The sequence below is a fragment of the Glandiceps talaboti genome, chromosome 18 (genome assembly GCF_964340395.1).
Source record: "Glandiceps talaboti chromosome 18, keGlaTala1.1, whole genome shotgun sequence".
Classification (NCBI taxonomy): Eukaryota; Metazoa; Hemichordata; class Enteropneusta; family Spengelidae; genus Glandiceps; species Glandiceps talaboti.
Genome location: NC_135566.1, coordinates 8,851 through 32,436, shown reverse-complemented (window position 1 = coordinate 32,436; position 23,586 = coordinate 8,851). Strand labels below are relative to the sequence as shown.

The 23,586-nt window shown below is 36.0% G+C and overlaps 1 protein-coding gene across 1 annotated transcript; it reads left to right on the top strand.

Moving 5' to 3' along the window:
- Positions 1-1,061: 1,061 nt before the first annotated feature.
- Positions 1,062-23,369, top strand: LOC144449105 (replication factor C subunit 2-like). Its single transcript, XM_078139564.1, has 9 exons — positions 1,062-1,217; positions 14,582-14,693; positions 16,494-16,600; positions 17,221-17,322; positions 17,995-18,095; positions 18,448-18,605; positions 18,974-19,039; positions 21,320-21,514; positions 22,838-23,369. The coding sequence occupies exons 1-9, from the start codon at positions 1,111-1,113 to the stop codon at positions 22,940-22,942; spliced, it is 1,053 nt and encodes a 350-aa protein (XP_077995690.1). The 5' UTR covers positions 1,062-1,110; the 3' UTR covers positions 22,943-23,369.
- The last annotated feature ends 217 nt before the right edge of the window (positions 23,370-23,586 follow it).

Sequence of the window (23,586 nt, the reverse complement as noted above, 5' to 3'; positions counted from 1 at the left end):
TCTCGGTCTACAAATTCACTGGAATTGGCAAAACTATAAAATAATAACAATAATGTACGTCCTCCCAGTCCATAATGGACTCAAGCAAACTTTGCACTCCATAATGGGCTCGGCTGTCGCCTTGCCCATTATGTCGTTCAAAGTTTGCTTTCGTCCATTATGGGCTGGGAGGGCGTACATTATTGTTTAAATAATAATAATGTTTGCTCTTATAATATAGCGCATTATCTGTGCTCAAAGCGCTTTACAATTATTAATCAGAATGGATCACAATGGCACAACAGCCCTTTATTCTTCCTCAACTCCCCGTGGAGAATACATTCCATTGCAGCTGTTAAGCGCATAGGATTAGAGCATTCACATTGCAACCTCTATCCATGGAAGTATAACCATACTTCCATGCTCTATCCTACCAAATCCCCAATATTATTATGGGTGGACTGAGGCAAAGTCGAGTCGTGCTTCAAGTCTTGCCAAAGGACTTTAGCCACTCAGAAACAAACGGCAGCGATGAGGCTCGAACCTACTGTAGATTCCAAGCCGGCCTCGCTAACCATTTGCCCATCATGACGCCACAAATAGAATACAATGTTATTAGCTCACAAGTGACTGTGACAGCGACCAGCCACTTCGTTCTTCACCTTCAAGGGGGTCGACTGTATTAATCGTTCATTAATACCTTGTGTGCATTTTAAACGCTTTTCAAAGGAGATATAATTTATTTACACCCTAAGCAAATTTCTGATCTAAATACCTTATAATTCAAAGTTATTTAAGAGAATATATTTATGATATACTCACCTGAAGTTCTTCAAAATGTCTACATCTGCATCTTGAATGAATGAAAGAGAATTTGAGAAATAAGTAGTACACTACACATTCGAAATATCCGCCGTCTACACTAGACACTGGTTGTGCGCCTGTGCAGTGACACAATTTGACCTCAATTTGTTAAAAGCTATCGACGTTTTGATTGGTTCATTTGTTATACAAGAGCAATTTATGTCCAATACAACGAAACGTATTATTTTCGTTCGCTATCTTTGGATGACATGTGGCGGGAAAGGTCTTCTGAAATATTTCGATAAGCCAACACGTTAACACTAGACCATGGCGACGGAAAAAGAGATGATGGAAATTGACCAAAGTACAAGCAAGGAAAGTGCGAAAGAAAAAGGGAAGAAATCAGGAAAATCAACTGGGTATGAACTACCATGGTAAGTAGGATTACATGCACTCAAGTAGTCCTGTTTTAGATATCATTTATGGTTAAGGGACCGGTCAGTTTCTTTGGCCGGGGGGGGGGGGTTGGAGGCACTCTGTTTTTGAAATTGGCAGTAGGGGGAGTCATGCTGTTTTCAGAATTGTGGATGGGGGGGGGGGGGGTCATTGTGTTTATAATTGTGATGGAAGAAAAAAAATCCTTTTTCTACAATGGCATATAGCCTTGTCTGAAATGTGGTACATGTCAATATTTGTTCTTCTCCCTGTTTCTTACATAAATTCTTTAATATTACTTATTAGTTCAAGCATAACTATAATATACATATACATGTATTACCTAGCTACCACACCACATGGACCCCCCCCCCCCCCCCCCACATGAGGTGGACATATCCCAGTCTCAAGTTCTTCCCCTCTTACTGTCAAGATGCTATCAAAGTATATTTCAAAAGTATTTCAACCATGTGTAGTTGCTTTTTACATGTTGATGCTGTCTTGTAAAGCTTGGAAATTATTGTCTGAAAGGGTCTGAATAGTCTCAAAATTGACTTTTCAGAGTAAAAAACCTCCAGGACTTCTAGGGGGACACCCTCTAGGACCCCCCCCCCCCCACTACATGAGGTGTACACATCCCAGTCTCAAACTTAATATTTCAAAAATATTTTTCTTTTTACATGTTGTTGCTGTCTTGTAAAGCTTGGAAATTATTGTCTGAAAGGGCCTGAATAGTCTCAAAATTGACTTTTCAGAGTAAAAAACCTCCAGGGCTTCATATATATATATGGGGGGGGGGGTCATCATGTTTTAGAATTAAGTGATGTAGGGGGGGGGGGGTCAGCCTGTTTTTGGCTTTACAGATGGGGGGGGGGGGGGGGGTCAGTGACTTTTTGTCGGCCCAATTTAAGAATCCACCGCACTCCCCAGGCTGAAGAAACTGACCGGTCCCTAATAATGGAGTAAGCCAGGACTTGGACTGAGTAATTATACAGTAATTACTCCAAGGTCAGGATGAGTGTCATTCAGAATTAGATTCACATTGGAGGACAATCTGAGGACAGTCTCAGATTCAGTCTCGTATTCGAAAAATTACAATAACTCCAGAAAAGAGCAGTCGAACAAGAAATAATAACATGATAAAGGCCACATGACATGTTCCACAGGCACTCAAATCAATTTATATGATTTTTACTGAAAAATGTGTATTTAGTATACATTTAAATTTTAAAAAAACCATACAGATTGATTCAAGTGCCTGTGACATGTTCCCCCTTCACGCTAACTTGATCAACAGGTTCCATTGGGAAAACAGTGAAATAGCACGGTCTGTATTTTAAAGATTAATAAATAAATGATAAATAATTGGGAGAGGGGATGTCTTAGCTTGCATAGGGTAAATTACATGAAAATCAAGTTTGTCGCATGGACATTAGTGAGATGTCAATGTTCAGCTGATGTGTCTGTTGGTAGGTGCACTATTCTTCTTTTAAAGTACAGTCCTCAGAATGAATACAAAACATGTAATGTCGTAATGGCAGCATAGCAGCAGAGGGAAGTTTAAACAAAATATATACAATTAAAAAGTATTTTGCATTAGTCCCATAGTGTTACTGACTGGACCTTCTCTTTGAAAGTGTCCAAGTCTATGCTGTCTGTAATGTGGTTAGGCAGTGTTCCATAGCCTGATGGTGTCTGGAAAGAAGAACTGATAACACACTAGCTGAGAATGGGGTACAGTACAGATCAAGCATAATGGGATATTGTGCATGAACTATGCTTGCATCTTTAAAGCATCATGCTGGAGAAGTTCATGAACAATGCTCTTGGGGATTAGTGTATGTAAACAGCATTCAATTTGCACCTTTGAGGTGTCCACAGAGCATCTCATTAACGGTGCATCAAGTTAACAATACATCAGCATCTCATTATAAACAATGCATCTATTGGCATCGAGATAGCAGATTACATGACTATTTCGAAGGGGCGACATCGAAATCAAAAGCATCATAATTACGCGTCGTAACGAGTAAAGACGAGTAGCTACTAGTAGTTACGATGTACTACGGTGAATATTCATAAGTCTCAACGCATATTCATGTACTTTAGGTTGTAGACAATAAAAAGTAAACACCTATTGTCCGTTATCCATGAGCCAAAACTACGACCATTTACGCGTAGTCTTCATCGTGAAAAAAATAACGAAACAAAAAGATTTTCTTTTCTGTGCAAATCAGTTTCACGCTTACTTTTTTCAATGTTATTCATTCGATGCCTTCTAATTCTATGGCATTCGTACAGTCGGCTAGTCAACTAAGTGTTTAAGATATATTCAGATGTTTACCTAATATGTCTTGCCTAAAAATACCTTGAAGAAGAATTTTTATTCGAAACGTCGGAGTTTACATCTATTTATTCGGACTGCCTCACAAGTTCCTTATGCACTTCTCGGCTAGTCAACAAACATGTCGACCTTTTTCGTATGGCTGGTGAACGGTGCATTGATCGTGTTAGATTCGAGTCGCAGGATTCGTCAGTCGAATTCGAACATTGTCCACAAAAACAAATTAAAAACTAAAGCTTGTCTCGCATTAATATATCGTTTGATTTGATTGATTTAGAAGTCACCTAAAAACGTTTTGTTTCTTCAAAATTTTGAGGAAAAACGTCATTTATAAAACGAAATTTCGGGCTAATAATAACTGAATACGTTCATCACTTGCGTCTCTATGTTTATCTACCGACGTCATGCATCACGACACGTGTTGCCGAACATTGCGATTTCTCAACTCAACCCCATCATTTAGGAATGTTACTATACTGAGAAACATAAAAAATTAGTTGTTGTTTTAGAATATATAAAACAAATCCCGTTATTCGGTGATATAAAAGTCAAAACTGCACTTCCGCAACCCGGAAATTCAACAGCATTTCTTGGCCCTACCATGGCCGCCAAGCGTGAGCTTGTAACTTGTAAGTTGTACTTTTAGTTTGTAGACCGTGCAAAAAACAAAAAGAAAGTCTAACCGCGATTGATGCTTTGAGAGTCACACAATTGTACGATAATCTTCCTCAAAGATTTACTGTTATTATACTGTTACAATATTACGTCCATGCGTCCATCACAATAAATTTTGTATACATACCGTCATGTTCGAGAAAAGTATTGCTGAATATTGAAACTTTGATTTCGTGTGTATCTTATTGTTTTTTTTATGAATATCGCCCATGAACTTGTACTCATAAAAACATGTACAGTACTAGTTTCATCAGCACATTACTGGCTGGAGTACGTGGTTTTCTTTGATGATCGAAAAGTATGACAAACTACGATCAACTATGATAGAAGACAATGTCATCATTGGAAACACGGAAGGTGAGAATCACTATCTATTGTGTGTTGGCGATAAAAAATTATGCGTATCTACGCTTAAAGACGACGTCTTTATGGGAAACAAAGAAAAGTGAACTGATTATCTATTGTCAGTTATTCATGAACTTGAACACCTCATTATCTCCTGTTTCGCATAGTACATCGTAACTACTAGTAGCTACTCATCGTTACTCGTTACGATGCGTAATTACGATGCTTTTGATTTCCATGTCGTCCCTAAGTCACAAAGCATGTGCGCATAAAGTGCTGTTTATTTTGTATCAGAGATGGTGTAATAAACAAGAAAGGCATAAGTATGCAGTGACATCAGTTACAAGATAGACGTGTCTCTGTAATAATAATAATATTAATTTAATAATACCGTAATAAAGTAGACTTACAGAGCACATAATCTCTGCAAGCAGAGCTCAAAGTGCAGAAATGGAAGTTGTCAATTAAACTCAGTATTATGCATTACTTAGCAGGTAACATCGATAAGATGCCAGCTGGGAAATTCCTGCGATGCCTGTAACAGTCCGTACACACTCAGTCACATGAAATAAACCAAGTAGTATTCAAGTTGTCCTCCACTAAGTTTATCAAGATTCACACCAATCTCAGTTACATTTTACTGTCTGCACAGCCATCATATTCCAATTGCTGGTGTTGTAATGCACCAGACTCTGCTGGGGGTGGCAGAAGTAAGAAAGTCTGGGTAACTCTACATGTAATTATTGCAAACCATTCAGTCTGTAATCATATTTCTTCACAAACATGATTTGTTTCAAGCCATTGTACAACAATTGAGTCTTTAACACCATCACGTGACCATGAATTCAAAGTCACTTTTCTGAACTCTTCATGACTTTATTACAGTGTACTTGTAATATTTATGATACAAGCATATTAAAAAAAGTAGAAGGTACATTCAACTAATAATATATAAGAATGATGCCATTCAATAGATCAAAATGAGTTGTACAATGTAGTTATTAAAAAGTGTATTAATGCTGATATAGTCAGAAGTTAAGGGATCTCTCACGAAGTATCTTTCCTTCTTGATAAGTCACTGAACAGAACATTGTAGTCACATTTACAATTGAAGTGTTTTCTTGGAAGCATGTCTCCACGTACAAATTAGTTATTAAATCAAAACATTGTTATAATCTAGCTGTCAAAAGTTTCTTAAAAGCTTGTCTAAACTCAGAATTCCTATTGGCGTAAATTATAGGATTACAGGCTGAGTTGCTCAAAGCAATTGAGAATGTCATGAAGAACAACCATGGTGTCTCGCAATCCTTGAAATCAACTTCTGCAAAAACTATCACAATAGCTGCAGGCATCCAGAATGCTATGAACGTTCCCAGCACTATTGCTACTGTCTTGGTTGCCTTTAAGTCTTTCTTGTATGTGGTGTTCTCAGAACGATTCTCTTGAGCTGCAATACTCTGTGCATGTTTTCTTGCTATCAAGAAGATATGTGTATAAAGGATGAACATGATAGATAATGGAATAATGAAGTAAATTGACGAGTAAAAGAATGATACCCATAATGGTAGCATATCGGGTGCGTAACATGACATGTCTTCCTGTGTAAATGCAGCTTTGTCCCACACTGAGTAGGTGAAACCTGCAAGACAGAGGGGCAGAAACCAGGCAACAAATATCAATACTTTAGCTTTTCTTTGTGTCATTCTGGCATGGTAAGTTAGTGGTGATGTAATGGCTAGATATCGATCCATCGCAATAACAAGAAGATGAATTATGGATACACTGATACACATGGTCATTACGCTATTTTGAAGTATACAATAGTAGATATTGCCCTGCATTGGGATCATACCTGTCACCCATCCTGCATCAAAGATGACTGTGATAACAACAAACAAATCAGCACATGCCAGACTGCATACAAAATAGTTGGCTACAGTTCGCAGTTGATGAAATTGATAGATGGATAAAATCACCAAAGTGTTACCAAATGTGATAGCAAGTATAATGAGGAATGTCATTACAGAAACTATCACATACGTTGAAGTCTTATCAGTGTCACAGACTGAGCTGTTGTTGATTGTTGTATTCATGATGACTTTTTCACACCAAGTAGATCAGATCTTCTGGTAGATTGCAAAGTTAAATGGTGGTGATGATGATGATGATGATGATGATGATGATGATACAAACACAGTGGTGATGTATGTACACTGTATCCTCTCCAAGCTTAGTTGTGTATAAATGAACTATTCAGGCAAAACCATTTTTGGTCATGTACATGTACAATGAATGTTATAAATGGAACTGTTTTTGTCACTTGTTCTACTCAAACACGTCCACGCAGAATTTTTTTTAAGCCTGTTGTACTAAATATCTCCTGTTGTTTCTGAAACGTATGTCATTCAGTAAATAATTGAATTTTTGTATATGCAGATGTAATATATATCATGTGCCATATGTGTATGAAGGTTTATATTGAAAATAATGAGGTGCTGTAATACAGTGTGTATTTCTGATTTATTCAATTACTACATGTGAGTTATAACTGCTGAAAGCAATCTGTGCAGTTGGTCCATTATTCCATGATTGACGCATAAACCTTCTGTATTCACACTTATTGAAACTAATGGAGTGCTGACATAATTGTATTTCTGATTTATTCAATTACTGTGTGAGTTATAACTACTAAAAGTAATCTGTGCAGTTGGGCCATTGTTCCATAACCCATTAACCTTCTGTATTCAGATTTATCATAAATTTGATATTTTTTCTTTTTAACATTAATTACATGTAAGCTGTGCCATGAGATAGATTTCAACACCTCTGTATGTTTAGATCATGTGATTTATAAATAGATACTGAAGTGTTGTAACATGACATTTCAAATATTTTGCAAAGAATTATAGCAGTGTTTCCTCTGGGTCAAAAAATTTACTAGCAATTTGGCTAATTTGCCTCAAAATTTATTTATTATTGCCAAACCAGACTTTCAATTAGCCAAACTTTTGCGATAAAAATGAACATAAATAAAAACAATAATAATAATAATAATAGTTTTATTTATAAGCTCACAAACGCTGTTCCACCAGGCAAGCCATGGAGTCGAATAAAATGAGTTTCCAAAACTATATTATGTACAAATCTGATATATGCTACAATACATTTCTCTACTGAAACATCTGTTGGCTCATCACAAATAAATCCGAAACATAATGCTTGCTTAACTTTCTTAATGACGTTACTGTCCAGAACATCGACAATTCCTTGCAAAATAGCATAGAAAGAGTCATTGTGTTCATAATTAGTCCTTTCATCTACTCTCAGTTTCTCTAAGTCCGTACAACCTTGTATTTTACACAGTTCGATCAGGCTGCCATACTTTAGATTGCTGATGTTTTCTTTGGCTTGCCAATACACGATTTGTATTGCTGGGTAAATTGCCTTGGCTGCCCTTGACGCTTGTTTCATCAACGACACTTGAATACCCTCGCACTTGTCTACGTCATTACCAGCACCACTGTTGTCTGCGTTTGTCACTCGTCTTCGGGTAGTCGCTATGATATGGTCGTGAGTTTCCTCGTGTTTTTTAAGCCCATCCTTTCTAAAGTACATACAACCTAAAATGAAACATGTTACATTTTAGTATTAGTGAATTTTCTTTGTTTTATACCACGCACGTGTAGGTTTACACATGTACAAGAATACGCGAACATCGGTGTCATAGCGAACATAACATGACCTATGACCGACCTTGTACAAAATGACGCAATGTCACGTGTGAACGGATCGCCACATTACAATCTGCATGACTCGTGGAAATCATCTACGCCCTGTCAATGTCATAAAACTTATCCCCACTCGCTCAAAACAGGCATACAAATCTAATTTTGCGTTTTGTTTTTTTATTTGGTGTATTTTTTATTTCGAAATGATTCAATTGAAGATCGTGGGTAGTATTATGCTGCTGCACTGTATGTACATTATCACTTTTTCCATCAACCCATTCGTACGTACGTACGTCAACTTCCATAATAAATCGTTTTGAAGTTCAGCGTGTAATATCTGTAAACTTGAACATTATACATAGAATTGATGAACCAGGAAATGATTTTATTAAATGTTCTTACCTTCGGTGTAGACGTTACTCAATTTGGCATCTCTGCACCATTTACACGTCAGTGTCTGTGATTTTGAGTCTCCATTCAGTTCAACTCGTTTTAATTCTTTAGACCACATTTTGACTTTCTTATCCAAACCCTCCCCGCTCCAATTTTCATAATTTGGTTTCCATTTCTTTTTAGATGGTTCGTCAGTACTCTTGAAGTTGTCCTTTGATTCTTTGCAACAAAAGTCAAATAGTGATGACTGACGTTTCGTTTTTTCGGCCTGCATTGTGGAAGACAACTCATCTGCCAACGCGCTCCTTGCATGCCTGTGACGAACTACTTGATCAAATTTTATCAAGCATAGATCGCATGATCAGATGTTGCAAAGTTTAAACAAAGGAACTTACAAGTTTGTTGGAGGGGATGTTTGTTTGCATTGCTGATGTAACAATTTTATGATTTGTTTAACTTTTGAGGGAAGCACCGTGTGTACACTACTTCCTTCTAAATGTAATACAATGTAGTTTAAATTACGGATGTTCCACGTTGCGACAAAGAAACCACAAGCATTTACGCATAGATTCTCTGGTGCCTGTTCTAAATTGGATTCGCAAGTTTGGCTAATTGTATCAAAAATATTTTCCCCAAATGCAGATTTTATTCACATTTTGCGTACATGTACATGAATGTTTATCAAAGTAAACTTTCAAGCAGGGCACCTACATGTAGCTTTGACCTTGACCATCATCTTCCAGTAGAGTAGCAAATTCTTCAATAACTGGAAGTTTTTTTACCTAAAGAATCATTCAAATGTGTACCCGCACATTGTTAGAAGTAAGCATTTGACAGACTTCTGACCTTGGCAGATACATGTAGGTAGAAATCTTGAGAAAGGCTGGTAGGTTCCACATCACAGTGACTTGAGCTCTTCTTGGTGTTATGTCATGCGTGGTAAGCTCATGGTGCTACAATGGCAAGATAGCACTCCAGCACAATGACAAGATGATGAAAAATTGACACCAGGCATCCAGCAGATTTCATCACGGACTGCACCAGAGAATAAAATCTGTTACTTGAACCAGGAATCAATCCAGTTGCCCCACCCACCATTGTTGACTGTTGAAGCCAAGTACATCAGCACATGCACATGTGAAGACAGTAGTCATCACATAGCTAGCCGTCCGTCCTGTCCATGTCACATTGTTGTGAAGACAGTAGTGACTACATGTACATAGATAGCAGTTCTGTCCATGTCACATTGTTGTGAAGACAGTAGTGACTACATAGATAGCAGTCTTGTCCATGTCACATTGTTGTGAAGACAGTAGTGACTACATGTACATAGATAGTAGTCTTGTCCATGTCACATTGTGAAGACAGTGGTCACCACATAGATAGCAGTCTTGTCCATGTCACATTGTTGTGAAGACAGTGGTCACCACATAGATAGCAGTCTTGTCCATGTCACATTGTTGTGAAGACAGTGGTCACCACATAGATGTTAGTCCTGTCCATGACACATTGTTGTGAAGACAGTGGTCACCACATAGATGTTAGTCCTGTCCATGTCACATTGTTGTGAAGACAGTAGTCACCACATAGATGTTAGTCCTGTCCATGTCACATTGTTGTGGAGACAGTGGTCACCACATAGATAGTAGTCTTGTCCATGTCACATTGTGAAGACAGTGGTCACCACATAGATAGCAGTCTTGTCCATGTCACATTGTTGTGAAGACAGTGGTCACCACATAGATAGCAGTCTTGTCCATGTCACATTGTTGTGAAGACAGTGGTCACCACATAGATGTTAGTCCTGTCCATGACACATTGTTGTGAAGACAGTGGTCACCACATAGATGTTAGTCCTGTCCATGACACATTGTTGTGAAGACAGTGGTCACCACATAGATGTTAGTCCTGTCCATGTCACATTGTTGTGAAGACAGTAGTCACCACATAGATGTTAGTCCTGTCCATGTCACATTGTTGTGGAGACAGTGGTCACCACATAGATAGCAGTCCTGTCCATGTCACATTGTTGTGGAGACAGTAGTCACCACATAGATGTTAGTCCTGTCCATGACACTTTGTTGTGAAGACAGTAGTCACCACATAGATGTTAGTCCTGTCCATGTCACATTGTTGTGGAGACAGTAGTCACCACATTAGTCCTGTCCATGTCACATTGTTGTGGAGACAGTAGTCACCACATAGATGTTAGTCCTGTCCATGTCACATTGTTGTGGAGACAGTAGTCACCACATAGATGTTAGTCCTGTCCATGTCACATTGTTGTGAAGACAGTAGTCACCACATAGATGTTAGTCCTGTCCATGTCACATTGTTGTGGAGACAGTGGTCACCACATAGATGTTAGTCCTGTCCATGTCACATTGTTGTGGAGACAGTAGTCACCACATAGATGTTAGTCCTGTCCATGTCACATTGTTGTGGAGACAGTAGTCACCACATAGATGTTAGTCCTGTCCATGTCACATTGTTGTGGAGACAGTAGTCACCACATAGATGTTAGTCCTGTCCATGTCACATTGTTGTGAAGACAGTGGTCACCACATAGATGTTAGTCCTGTCCATGTCACATTGTTGTGGAGACAGTAGTCACCACATAGATGTTAGTCCTGTCCATGACACATTGTTGTTGTCTGTATGTTGCATTGTGTGATGTTTTTATGTACACATTACTCTGTGTGTAGAATTTTAATAGGAAGGTGTGGTTTGACATGTTAAAAAAACCTTTCGTTTGATACTGTTTTTTGGGAAATGATAACATATATAACTCGTGGTGTTGATTTGTGCTGATAGTTGCAATTAGCTTAGAATGGTAATATTTTAGTAAGAGGAAAGGGTCAGTAAAAGCATCATGACAGGTACATTTAATAGACGTGTTAACCTCAAGCACTTTTAATAACCTTGAAAACCTTTTAAGCCAGACATCAAATTTTAATGAAGAAAATAGATAGTTAAGGTGATGCACTCTCATTTAAATGTTGCTTGTTAATGAATCTGTCAACATTCGATAAAAGGAGTACAACGTCGTGATAGATGTCTTCCACCCTTTCACCACCAGTACCCCATATGTAGGGACGGCAAAGTTCATAACTGCCATAACTAGTTCCACACATGCTTATTAGCTATGTTTTGCTAGCCTGCCATTTTGAACACATGGAAGTGAACAGTTTAGAAATAGGACCGGAATGACGAGCAATTGTAATTTCTGTATGCGTTTTTCACTGACAAAATCGAATTTCAACATGGCAGAAGTAACCAATGGCCCTCATAACATCTCTTACGATGTCAATTTGTTAACCGTCCAAAGAAATATCCACTGAATTTTACCAGAAATGCATTGTTGAATACATGTAGTTGGCTGTGGGAATGGTACAAGCATCAGAAGTACCCACTAAGTTCATGTGATCTCCCAACAGGGAATTTACGGGTGTTGTACATGAATAGTGAAAGTCGGCAAAGTGTGTAACTTGTTGACCGGTAGTCTGCGTCCATATTATCATCTTGGGGCCAATTTTTATCGATGTAAAGAATTAATTTGGTCATATTTCTTTATGGGTAATGTTCAATAATGAATCATACTCATACAAGGTCAATTTATACTGGTCAGTGGTGGGTACATTACGCACGAACTGAGGATTTTTCGATCGGATTTTTAGCGTGCGTTTTTTTAGGGGAATTCAAATTTCAACATTGCCGCAGCCAAAATCATCTCCCCTAACATAATTTACAATGTAAATAACAGTTTTGTTCATGAAAAATTCTGTTTAATTTTCGACTTGGATGGCATTATTGACTACAAGTAGGTGGCTGTATGAACTCAGTGTACTCTATGTAACGATTACATTACAGCGAATTGATGTACATACAAAATGCTAGCTGCATATTTCCATTGATCGGTGTGCATGTTGGCAAATACCACCACCTTGCCCATCCAATTTTGGCACCGATACTACTGACTTATGGGCATTCTTTACCGATTTAGAGAACAAATTTGGTGATAATTTTTTGCTGTCCTGTTAAATACTGAATTACATTTACAGAAACTCACTTTCCAGATGGTCTTGAGGCGACGACTTCAGATATTTTAGTACACTTTCAATGCCAGTGGGGACCGACTATAGCATTATAAATGGATTATTGAGCTGTTAATTTTTTTCATTCAAATTTAATGCAACGGAAAATAACATTTTTCTGCCAAATTTTTGCCAATTTTGACCATTTAACCAGTATACAGAAGTTTTGTAGGAACGTAAATGTTGGCATTTTGAATTTTGTTTGTGACATAAATGTTTGTTTATTTGTGATATGTCAATAAATATACAACCAATGTTTGTTTTATTACTATTTTATTACTTTAATCCATATTTCGGTTGTGTATGTAACATTTGAATGTATGAATTTGCAACTGTACATGTAATGTAGAAAATTTACTTTCCATTAAAATGATACCATATTTTTCAAAAATATGCAACTCTAAGTATTTTTATATCAATTTGATTGCATACCACTCACGCTCACCTAATGTTAGTGAGGGGGTTGGTGGAGAACAAACAATCCCATGAGGCCAATGGTGGTGAAAGAGTTACAACAGTCTGCAATTATTGACACAGTCTAAAATGAAATGTTTTTCATTGTCGGTAAAAAACTCGAAATCATTCATAGTGTACATTGCTGTCATAAATATCGAACCACATACTTTCTATTTTTCTGTCACACAGCATGCAGTACACGTCATGCTTACAGTCTTTGTCTATTGAAAATTGCAAGTATTGTAAAGTATCTACCCTTATCCCTTTAACCAGCATTTCTTGGCAGTTGCGAAATAGGACTACATGTACATGTTTTAAAAGGAGAAAGTGTATACATATTAATTATACCATATCATAGCCTTGAAATGTAAATTATCTTATAATGTTTTTAATGAAATTACATGCAAGTTGTACAAACAACAATAGGATCATCTCAAGTAGTGATTGTGCATGATATTACATGCAATGTATGCAGTGTTCTCGGTGATTTTTTTCATTGCGTATGTCGTACACAGAGGCCATTGAAATTTACATATCAACCTAATTTTGATACATCACCAATTTACTTCCGGGGTTATGGTACCTATAGAACATACCATGAATAGAACATACCCTGAAAAATGGAAACAAACTCATACTGCATTTAAATTGTAAAACATTTTACTGTCTCTGCAAAACAATACTTTCACCAGGAAATTATATTTATCAGTTATTGTGTTTTTATAGTGTTCAAGTTGTTTCTGTCGTTTTTATTGACATGTGTAACGTTTCCGTAATTTGTACACATAGATTTTGATGGCTCAAATAAACATGCCCTGCACCATGACGTGTGATGAACACGTTGATGGCGACTTTCAGATGTTTCAACTATCACATGAAAAAATGTACAAATCTGTTTGGAATTTCGAAAACTGTTGGTGAATAGTCATTTTTGATGATTGAACTTTAGATTTTCAAGTTAATAGAAGGATTAAATCAACATCATTGGTTGCTTACAGGATACAGATCATTCGATCAAATATGCATAAAATTAATTTCCATCGTGTATAATACGTAGGTATTAACATCTCGCCAGAACGACAACTACCATACACATTTTGTAGAAGGGTTATTGCCTGTTTCAGCTCAATGTTAACTTCAGGCATACACTAGGCTAGTATTGGAAATGGATTCTTGAACTATACTGTGTAGTAAATACTGATACATGTAGTGATGATGATGGTGATGATGCAGACAAGCTAACGTGTGTCAGGAACTAAAATGATCTGATCAGGGACAATGGTAGAATTTATGATTTATGATGATTTAATGTCTTATTGTGTTTTTAGGGTTGAGAAGTACCGACCACTTATACTTACAGAGGTTGTGGGCAATGAAGACACAGTCAGCAGACTTGATGTGTTTGCCAGGGAAGGCAATGTACCAAACATAATCATTGCAGTAAGATGAATTTTATATGTGTTTTAGTGATCTGCTTTGCATCTAACAAAAACATACATTTTGTAGCTATAGATTACAAATGTATGTCCTCAGTGAAGGCCTACTGTGGCATGGTGCTGTATCGTCTCAAGACTATTTAAATCTGAACATGCTGAAGAGAACTATGTCTTACTGTGTGAGTTTTTTTAGTTGGTTTGGGGTTTTTGTTTTTGTTTTTTTTGCTGTGTCCATATGAACCTGTGTTTGGCATGATGCAGTAATTTTCCAGGTACACACAACAATGGTAACACTGAATTGCAACATCAGTGTTGCGTCTTTTTGCATTGATGTCAAAACAAAAACAATAAACTCTCAGTACTATGCCGGAAAGCAAGACATGAAGACATTTTGTGAAGCTAACTTGCGTTCTTTATTAGTTAAAATTTTCAAAGCATTTTATATGGTTTCCGTCGTTTCACTTTGGTCATGGGCCCCAGCTATGGGGGAAACTCCAGTAAATTGATCAGGAAACATGTACCTGTTACCAGCTTATCGCCTTCAAAAAATATACACTATTATTATAATATAATAATATTCGTCCATGAAATGCCAGAAAAAAGATATTTGCAATGCCCCTTGCTGTTTTGAAGTCATAGTATGTGTTTTCAGATAATCGTACATTTTAGCAACTTCCTGCAAATTAATGATTATTCCCTGTTGTTCACCAAATTCATGTAAACAATATGCTAGTGAGTTTGTTTCTGTAATTGTGTATCTCACTCGTAATAGTTGTATATGATGTGTGTACCGCACACATGCGTAATGGTGTGCATATGATTTAGGTCAAATTGTTACATTGTACATTGTATTACATTCCAGATGTGTACATGTCAATTGCCCATCGCATGCACATTACAGTTGCCATCTGCTACTACTCATGGTCACACAGCAAGACTCCTGACTGAGAAATTCTGGATAATTTATCAAATATTAGAGTTTTAGAATTGCTTAACCTTTGATAGATAATTTCAGAAAACATGAAACTTTGTGTTACAACAGATATCACCAACTCATACCTGCCATCAGGAAGGAATTTTTTCCTAAATTTTAATTTTTAAAAATGTTTTATGTCTTAATTTTTCAAAAATCCACATAATATGGTCATTTTGGTTACCATGGCTACTGATGTTCATTAAATGACCACTTTTTTGAACTCGGCATGACAAAGTGCCCTTTGTAGTGGGGTCAATGTGCAAATATAAAGATATTTATCAGATTTATAATGTTGTCTGTGAGATATATGTGTATATAATGAAAACATAATTTTCACATCTACCATACATTTCTGTGGAAACAGTTATCCAATTTTATACAATTTATGTTACATCATACATGCCTAAAACAAGGACATTTTTTCACTAAATTACTTTTTTTTTCAATGTTTTATGTCAAATTTTGGAAAAATTATTAACATTTTATGGTGATTTTGGTTACCATGGCAACAGATGTTCATAAAATGACCCCTTTTTTGAACTCGGCATAACAAACTACCCCAGGTAGGGTGGTTAAATTAAGCAATAAACCATCCCCTGGGAACGGTATACCACTTCCCAAGGGGGTGGTTTATCGCTATTATATTATACCAGTATATTGACAATATCAAACAAGATAAGAACTAAACGTTTTCTCGTTTCATATGGGCCCTGTGACTAATTTGCTGTTCTTACATGTGCTGACCTAATGCTCTATGAGCTGAGCAAAAGCAAATTGAGTTTGTTGAAACTATCCATTTTTATTTTTGTTCTCCATGAATGTAAATAGGGTCCACCAGGTACTGGCAAGACAACCAGTATTTTATGTTTAGCCAGGTCATTGCTTGGACAAGCATTCAAAGATGCTGTGTTGGAACTCAATGCTTCTAATGATAGGTAAGTGTAAATATAGTGCAGTAATAGGTGATTGAGACTCAATTGAGGCAGGCCAACAGATTATTGCATATAATTTGAAAATCTTTTAGTTTACATAAACCCATACAGTAGTTGTCATCACTTCATATCTGTCTTTTTGAAAGATGAGTGTATTTCAGTTTCTTATTTTCATTCATGTACCAAGTTTAAATGCTAGGTAAAGGTGTTAAAGTCATGTCATATCATATCACATTATGTTCTGTAATTTTTAAGTTGTATTATTCAAGAGAAACAAAGGTGATGGGACAGGTTTACATGTACAAATGTACGTCTGCATGTATGAATGTGGAAAAAAAGCTGGTGAAGACCATCAATAGTTTCTTGATTGGCACGTTGATAACTGACATCAACACCATATTCATTTTAATACCTTAATAAGGACAATGAAGGGTAAATGAATTGATTTGTTAAGATCAATATTCAGGTATTGATTTAAAAAAAACTTATGTGTAGCAAGTAAAGTAAGATTTGTTTGTATTTGGAGTGTAATTATAGCCATTTCTATCAGTAATAAATTGGAAAATACAACATTTTACATTTCATCTGTAGCAATTATCTTTGATGAATCATTTCTTTTGCAGAGGTATTGATGTAGTCAGGAACAAAATCAAAATGTTTGCACAGCAGAAAGTGACACTGCCGAAAGGAAGACACAAAATTATTATTTTAGATGAAGCTGACAGGTAAAATTTTTAATTCAATGTTGCCAATTGTCTTTGTCACAAATATTTACAAAAATGACAGAATGGAAAAGTATTGGAAAAATTCATGCAAGAGGAAGCCATAAATGAAATATTGCCACTCCTCAAAAGTGACAGCTTTATTTTATAGTTTTAGTCCATAGTTGCTGAAGGGGTTCATTTGGTTCATGATTATTTAGTACGGCATAAAACTTACTGAAGGGTATAGCCATGATTGACACTGTATTGATAATATGACAGTTGTGTGCAAGCTATCAATGGCCATTCTTCTGTTAATTCCTGTGAGATCATGTGTACTGTAACATAGCACCTTTGGTTGAGTAGCTGTACATCTACATCATTCAGTAAACCGGTAACTATACTATTACATACAGAAAAGTGTGTGTGATTTTTAAACGTCCTGAAATTCTTGAAAATTTTCATTTACTTACAGAAATATTTGGACAAAGAAATTTATGAAGTTTAAAAAAATGTTGAGAACTCCTTTGTCTGATAATAAAACTTTGTGTTGACAAGTCAAATGGCAGTCTCTTGGTAAGATGTCCTCAGAAATAACATAGCAGACCAGAAAAATGGAAATTTAAATGACTAGTAGTGTATGAATTCCTCTGTGATGCAATTTAGCATTGGATCTGTTTTCTTGATGTTTTTCAGCATGACTGATGGTGCTCAACAAGCACTCAGGAGAACCATGGAAATTTATTCCAAAACAACAAGATTTGCATTAGCTTGTAATACATCGGATAAAATTATAGGTAAGAATATACTTACAAAATTCCCAAATACTTTATAGCTTTCCTGTTGGCAACAGAACCCTGTCATATCAGTAACGGTAACTCAAGCCAATTTCTTATAAAGTGTTTAGTAGCTTTTAATTAGAGTCAAACTTACTGTTTCTTATCAGAAAGTATTGAAAAACAAAATGAAAGAAAAATCTGGTTTGATCTCTTATCATTTATATATCTTTTATTGTCTTGGTTGAAGACTTGACGCAATCTAGTTTGAACTGGTTTTAGACTTCTGAAGCAATCTAGTTTGAACTGGTTTTAGTTGGATCTTTGAGGTTAATAAAATATTTAAATTGTTGATTATTGACCATTATTTCAGAGCCTATTCAATCGAGATGTGCTGTTCTTCGATACTCTAAATTAACAGATGCCCAAGTGCTGAATCGTTTGTTAACAGTTTGTGACAAGGAGCAAGTTACATACAATGACAGTGGATTGGAAGCCATTATATTTACATCACAAGGGGATATGAGACAAGTAAGTAGTCCAAGTCTCTTAAATGAGGCCTGGCTTGTTGACTCATGAAAAAAAAAGAAAATTTCTTGGCAACACAGGCAATTTGTGCAGTTGCTTTGCATGAGTTTTACAATGCATCATGCATCTCACATAGAGCAATTATGGAAAGTGTATAGTGATAACAGATTAATGCTGCATATTGCCTCTCCTAGTATTTATGTAATTGTCCACTCAAAACATGTTTAGATTTTTGTAGTTTGAAGGAAGTAAATAAACCAATAATTAAAATAGTATGATTTTTGAAATATTCATTGCAGTTTAAAGACGCACTGAACAAATCATTTGTTTTAATACAATGAGTAACAATCTCCATCTTCTTGTCTTCCCAGGCATTAAATAATTTACAGTCAACTTGGCAAGGTTTTGGTGACGTCAGTGGAGACAATGTATTTAAGGTACAGATAATGTTGGACTGCTTGCTCATACATACAGTATAACTCCAGAATTGCTTTCCAACAGCATCATTATGAAATGTTTCGCCATTGGTGACGTGCTCACTCTAGGGAGGCCACAGTCTATTCCTTTTTGTGGTTGCCGTCAGTCGTGGTCACTAAAGCGCATAACTAACATCTTAAACAAAGTTCCAGCCAAGATGAAGATCTTATGTGGAGATATATTTGTTGTGTTCAATCTTTTAAAAAGTATCTGGTAGTCAACTCAGTCTTTGGAAAGTACTTTCACCAAAGTCGGGTAACACATATTTACATATTTATTTGCCTGAAGTTGAAAAGAAATGAAAAGAAGTGAGATAAAGGAACTAGTTAAGTAAATACGTTGGCAATGAAAAGTAAACAAAAATAACTTTAAACTTCTGGCTGAACCACAAAAATAAATTGTTCAAAGATGTCGGGTTTGTGGCCCAAGAAAACATGCACAGTAATAATATTAACATGAAGTGCCGTGACCCTCCAAAACAGTAAAATAGAAGCAGCTGCATCTTCCCTAGAGGGAGAGCATTGCCAGTGGTGAAACATTTCAAAATAAAGCTAAAGGGGTATCATCCTGCTAGCTCATTGCTAACCACAGGCTTGCACCAACACCTCACTGTAATGTCTTGTAACGGGAACTGTACCTGCCCTATGTTATCATCAGTTTAGCCTGATGTGAACATAATTAGAAGCCCTCATCTCTTGAACCAATGCTCACACAATGCCGAGGCCATCTGTTACGAAGAAAAGAAGTGCCTAACATTGTTTAATTTCATAATGATTCATCCCAGTGTCCATACTTTGCTCATAAATCATTAACATACAAAACTTTACTCATATTAAAGTAAACCCAATATTTATTGGTTTTGTGAATATAAAAATACATAATGCAGTTCTAATCCCTAAGTGCAATTTACACGTCTGCAATAAAACGATGTAAAAATTCACAATATGTACAACATACTTCACAAAAGGAAAAAAACAACAACAGCAAAGCACTGCTTTCTACTTGTATAACTCCAAAACAAACTGAAAGTAAACAAACTAAAAGGTAACAAAGTCATTCATTCCCCATTACTAGATGTACAACTCCAAACTGAAAGTAAACAAACTATTAGGTAACAAAATCATTCATTCATTATCGCTGACGATAATGAACTGTACTTGTCTTTTAAGAAATCCAATACCACCTCTGCCGTATCTTCTATTGAAGAATGTGTCAACGATATTAACAAATGGATGACGCAAAATAAACTGAAGTTAAACGATTCTAAGACTTTTAATTCATTCCAAATTTGATCATTCGCCGTTGCCTCTCACTTCCATCAACATATGTTCAAGCGTAATTGAAACTACTTCATCTGCGAGAAACATTGGTGTTATATTTGATGACAATGATACATTTCAACAACAGATAATTACCACCTGCCACACCATTTACTTCCTCCTTCGTAAAAATGGACACATCAGGAAATACCTCTCTCAGGATTCTTGTGCCACCCTCGTCCATGCTGTCATATCATCGAAGCTAGACTATTGTAATTCCTTACTATTTGGTCTGCCTGACGTTCACTTACAGCGCTTACAACGTGCCCCAAATACGGCAGCTAGGATTATTACGCGCACCAGGAAATTCAACACATAACCCCTTTTCTAAAACAACTTCATTGGCTTCCAGTATCTCATCGTATTGTTTTCAAACTTCTGCTCATCACTTATAAAGCCCTTAATGGAATCTCTCCACAATATCTCAAGAACTTAATTACACCTCGTTCTTCATTACACACTCTTCGTTCATCAGATAAATGCCTTCTGCATACACCCAAATGGAATCTGGTTTCCTATGGTCGCCGCTCCTTCTCTTCAGCAGCTCCTGAACTTTGGAACTCTCTACCCCTGGACATTAAAACCTCTCCCAATGTAAACATTTTCAAAAGACGCTTGAAAACTCACATATTTCAGAGAGCTTTTTCATCTCCTTTCTAACTCTAAGCGCCACTGAACATTGTTTTCTTTGGATATTTGGCGCTATATAAATTTAATAGATAGATAGATAGATAGATAGATTCCCCATTACTACATGTACAACTCCATAACAAACTGAAAGTAAACAGACTAAAGGTAATAAAGACATTCCTTCACCATTACCATTCAGGACTACAATGTATAATTCACACAGGTCTGTGATGTGATGGTCCACATAGTCTGCTTATTACTGATTTTACCATTGTTTCTTTTTTCACACAGGTCTGTGATGAACCACATCCTCTAGTTATCAAAAAGATGTTACAATTCTGTGTTGAAGCCAACATCGATGAAGCCTACCAGTTGATAAGACATCTCTGGATGATGGGATACTCATCAGAAGATATCATTGGAAACATGTTTCGTGTTTGCAAAACTGCTCAAATGCCAGAGTACCTTAAACTAGAGTTTATCAAGGTAATTTTAATAAGTAGTTCTATGGTTGAAAAATGGGTATCTATTCTAATTTTTACCTGTTTTATGTTATGCTTGTGTCTGTGTATGTATGTATGTATGTATGTATGTATGTATGTATGTATGTATGTAAGTATGTATGTATGTATGTATGTATGTATGTATGTATGTATGTATGTATGTATGTATGTATGTCTGGCTATCTGTCTATCTTTGGACACAATATCTCAAAAAGTACTGCAGTGATTTTAATGAAACTTGTTACACATCTTCCATATGCTAATCACAAGAACTGATTAAATTTGGTAAACATCGAATGAACATTAGATATTTGCATAATTGTGTTTTTTAGTAATTAGGCTATATCTTAAGAATGCACACTTCACATTCAACATAATTTTGTACAGGCATTAACTATAACAAGGTGCATTTGATGTATATTTGATGTTGTTTTTGTTCTTAGTGTGTTTTAAAAAGTAATGTAACAATCGTAATTTTGACCATTAGGTCACAACGTTTGGAAATAAACCATTATTATAATTATTATATAGTTTGTTGATGTAGCTTATAGTTTTAATGAATAATTTGCATAATTCATTATTTCCAGTAATAGGCTGTATCTCAAGAATAAAAACTTCAAATTTCATTTGACTTGGTACATACATCAACCATAACAAATCACATGTGTTTGATGTAGTTTTTTATGTAGTTTTTTATTGTGATGTGTAATTTGCATAAACAATCTATTTTGATAATTCGGCACTACCTTTAAAATGCAAGTTTTAAATTTCAGATAATTTAGTGTATGCATTGATGGTAAGGAAGTGCATGTCATGATGTGTCCTTTAAAGCTTGTTGATGTATATGTAGTTTATAATGGTAATGGTTAATTTGCATAATTAACGATTTTTCAATAATTGGGTAATATGTTAACTATGCAAGTGCCAATTGTCGTATAGTTTCATATAATTAATGTTCCAATTAGAGGTACATCATGTATAATGCCTATTGCTCCGAATTTTGCATGCCAACAATGTGTGTAAGACCAAAAGTCTCTGGTTTTGCCCTTACAAGAGGCATTCAGTTTAAATCTGGTTAATGAATACTGTAACTTTACTATGTTTTTCTTGTAGGAAAAACAATGTGACACAGGATAGACCAAGTTTGAGTTTTTTAACTCAACAAATATACAATATGTGAAAATTGTAACATTCAAAGAAAAAGTTTCAAAATAAGTCGGTCTCTCTTACTGTACCAACATGCAGGCATACTTTACCAAGTATAAACAGGAACAGTTAGCTTCATATCTTCTTATTTTTTTCACAGGAAATTGGATACACTCATCTAAGAATAGCAGAAGGAGTGCAGTCATTGTTACAAATGTCAGGACTTCTGGCAAGGCTTTGTCAAAAATCTGAACTACCTGAATAATCAGTGGTATTGTTGAATGGTTGGGCTATTTACGAATACTTAAGATGGAAATGTCAATATGTCATTATCCAATTTATGACATTGATTGAAACAACAGATTTTGTGTTCATGGATGTCCCTCAACCTCATCAGACATAAATGAAGGTGGTTGCATGAATTATTCAAACTTCGCTTAAGCTTGCTCTATACTTTTAGTCTTCATGGGGAGGGGTAGGCTATTAGAATGGGTTCCATTGGTGAGACCATCCATCTGTATTATGTCATTTCTTAGACATGTAATATCTAATTTTATTTAAACCTTGTACAAAGGTGACATAACATATGGGACATATACATGACTTTATTTCAAGACATGCAAATTTTACCAAACGGTGGCCACATTTGTAGTTAAAAGTCATTTTTTACAGCATAACTCAAAAACTGAATATAGAGACTCCATTCAAGTGTCTACCCCATATTATCAGTTACAAGCTACCTTTGACCAAGGCCAAGTCAGTTAATATCAAAATTTAAGCCATTTCTTATATATCACAGACAATAAATGATGCCAATTTCTTGTAAATCACATTCACAGGTGATAGAAGAGAAGATAAGTACATGTATACCCAACCATTACTTTTGACGCTCGTATCACTTTTTACTGA

What these genes read in the sequence shown, in the direction of transcription:
- LOC144449105 (XM_078139564.1), top strand. Translation starts at nt 1,111, where the DNA reads ATGGCGACGGAAAAAGAGATGATGGAAATTGACCAAAGTACAAGCAAG. An exon ending in ACTGGGTATGAACTACCATG is followed by an intron (nt 1,218 to 14,581) that starts GTAAGTAGGATT and finishes TTGTGTTTTTAG; the next exon opens with GGTTGAGAAGTACCGACCAC. An exon ending in CACAAGGGGATATGAGACAA is followed by an intron (nt 18,606 to 18,973) that starts GTAAGTAGTCCA and finishes TTGTCTTCCCAG; the next exon opens with GCATTAAATAATTTACAGTC.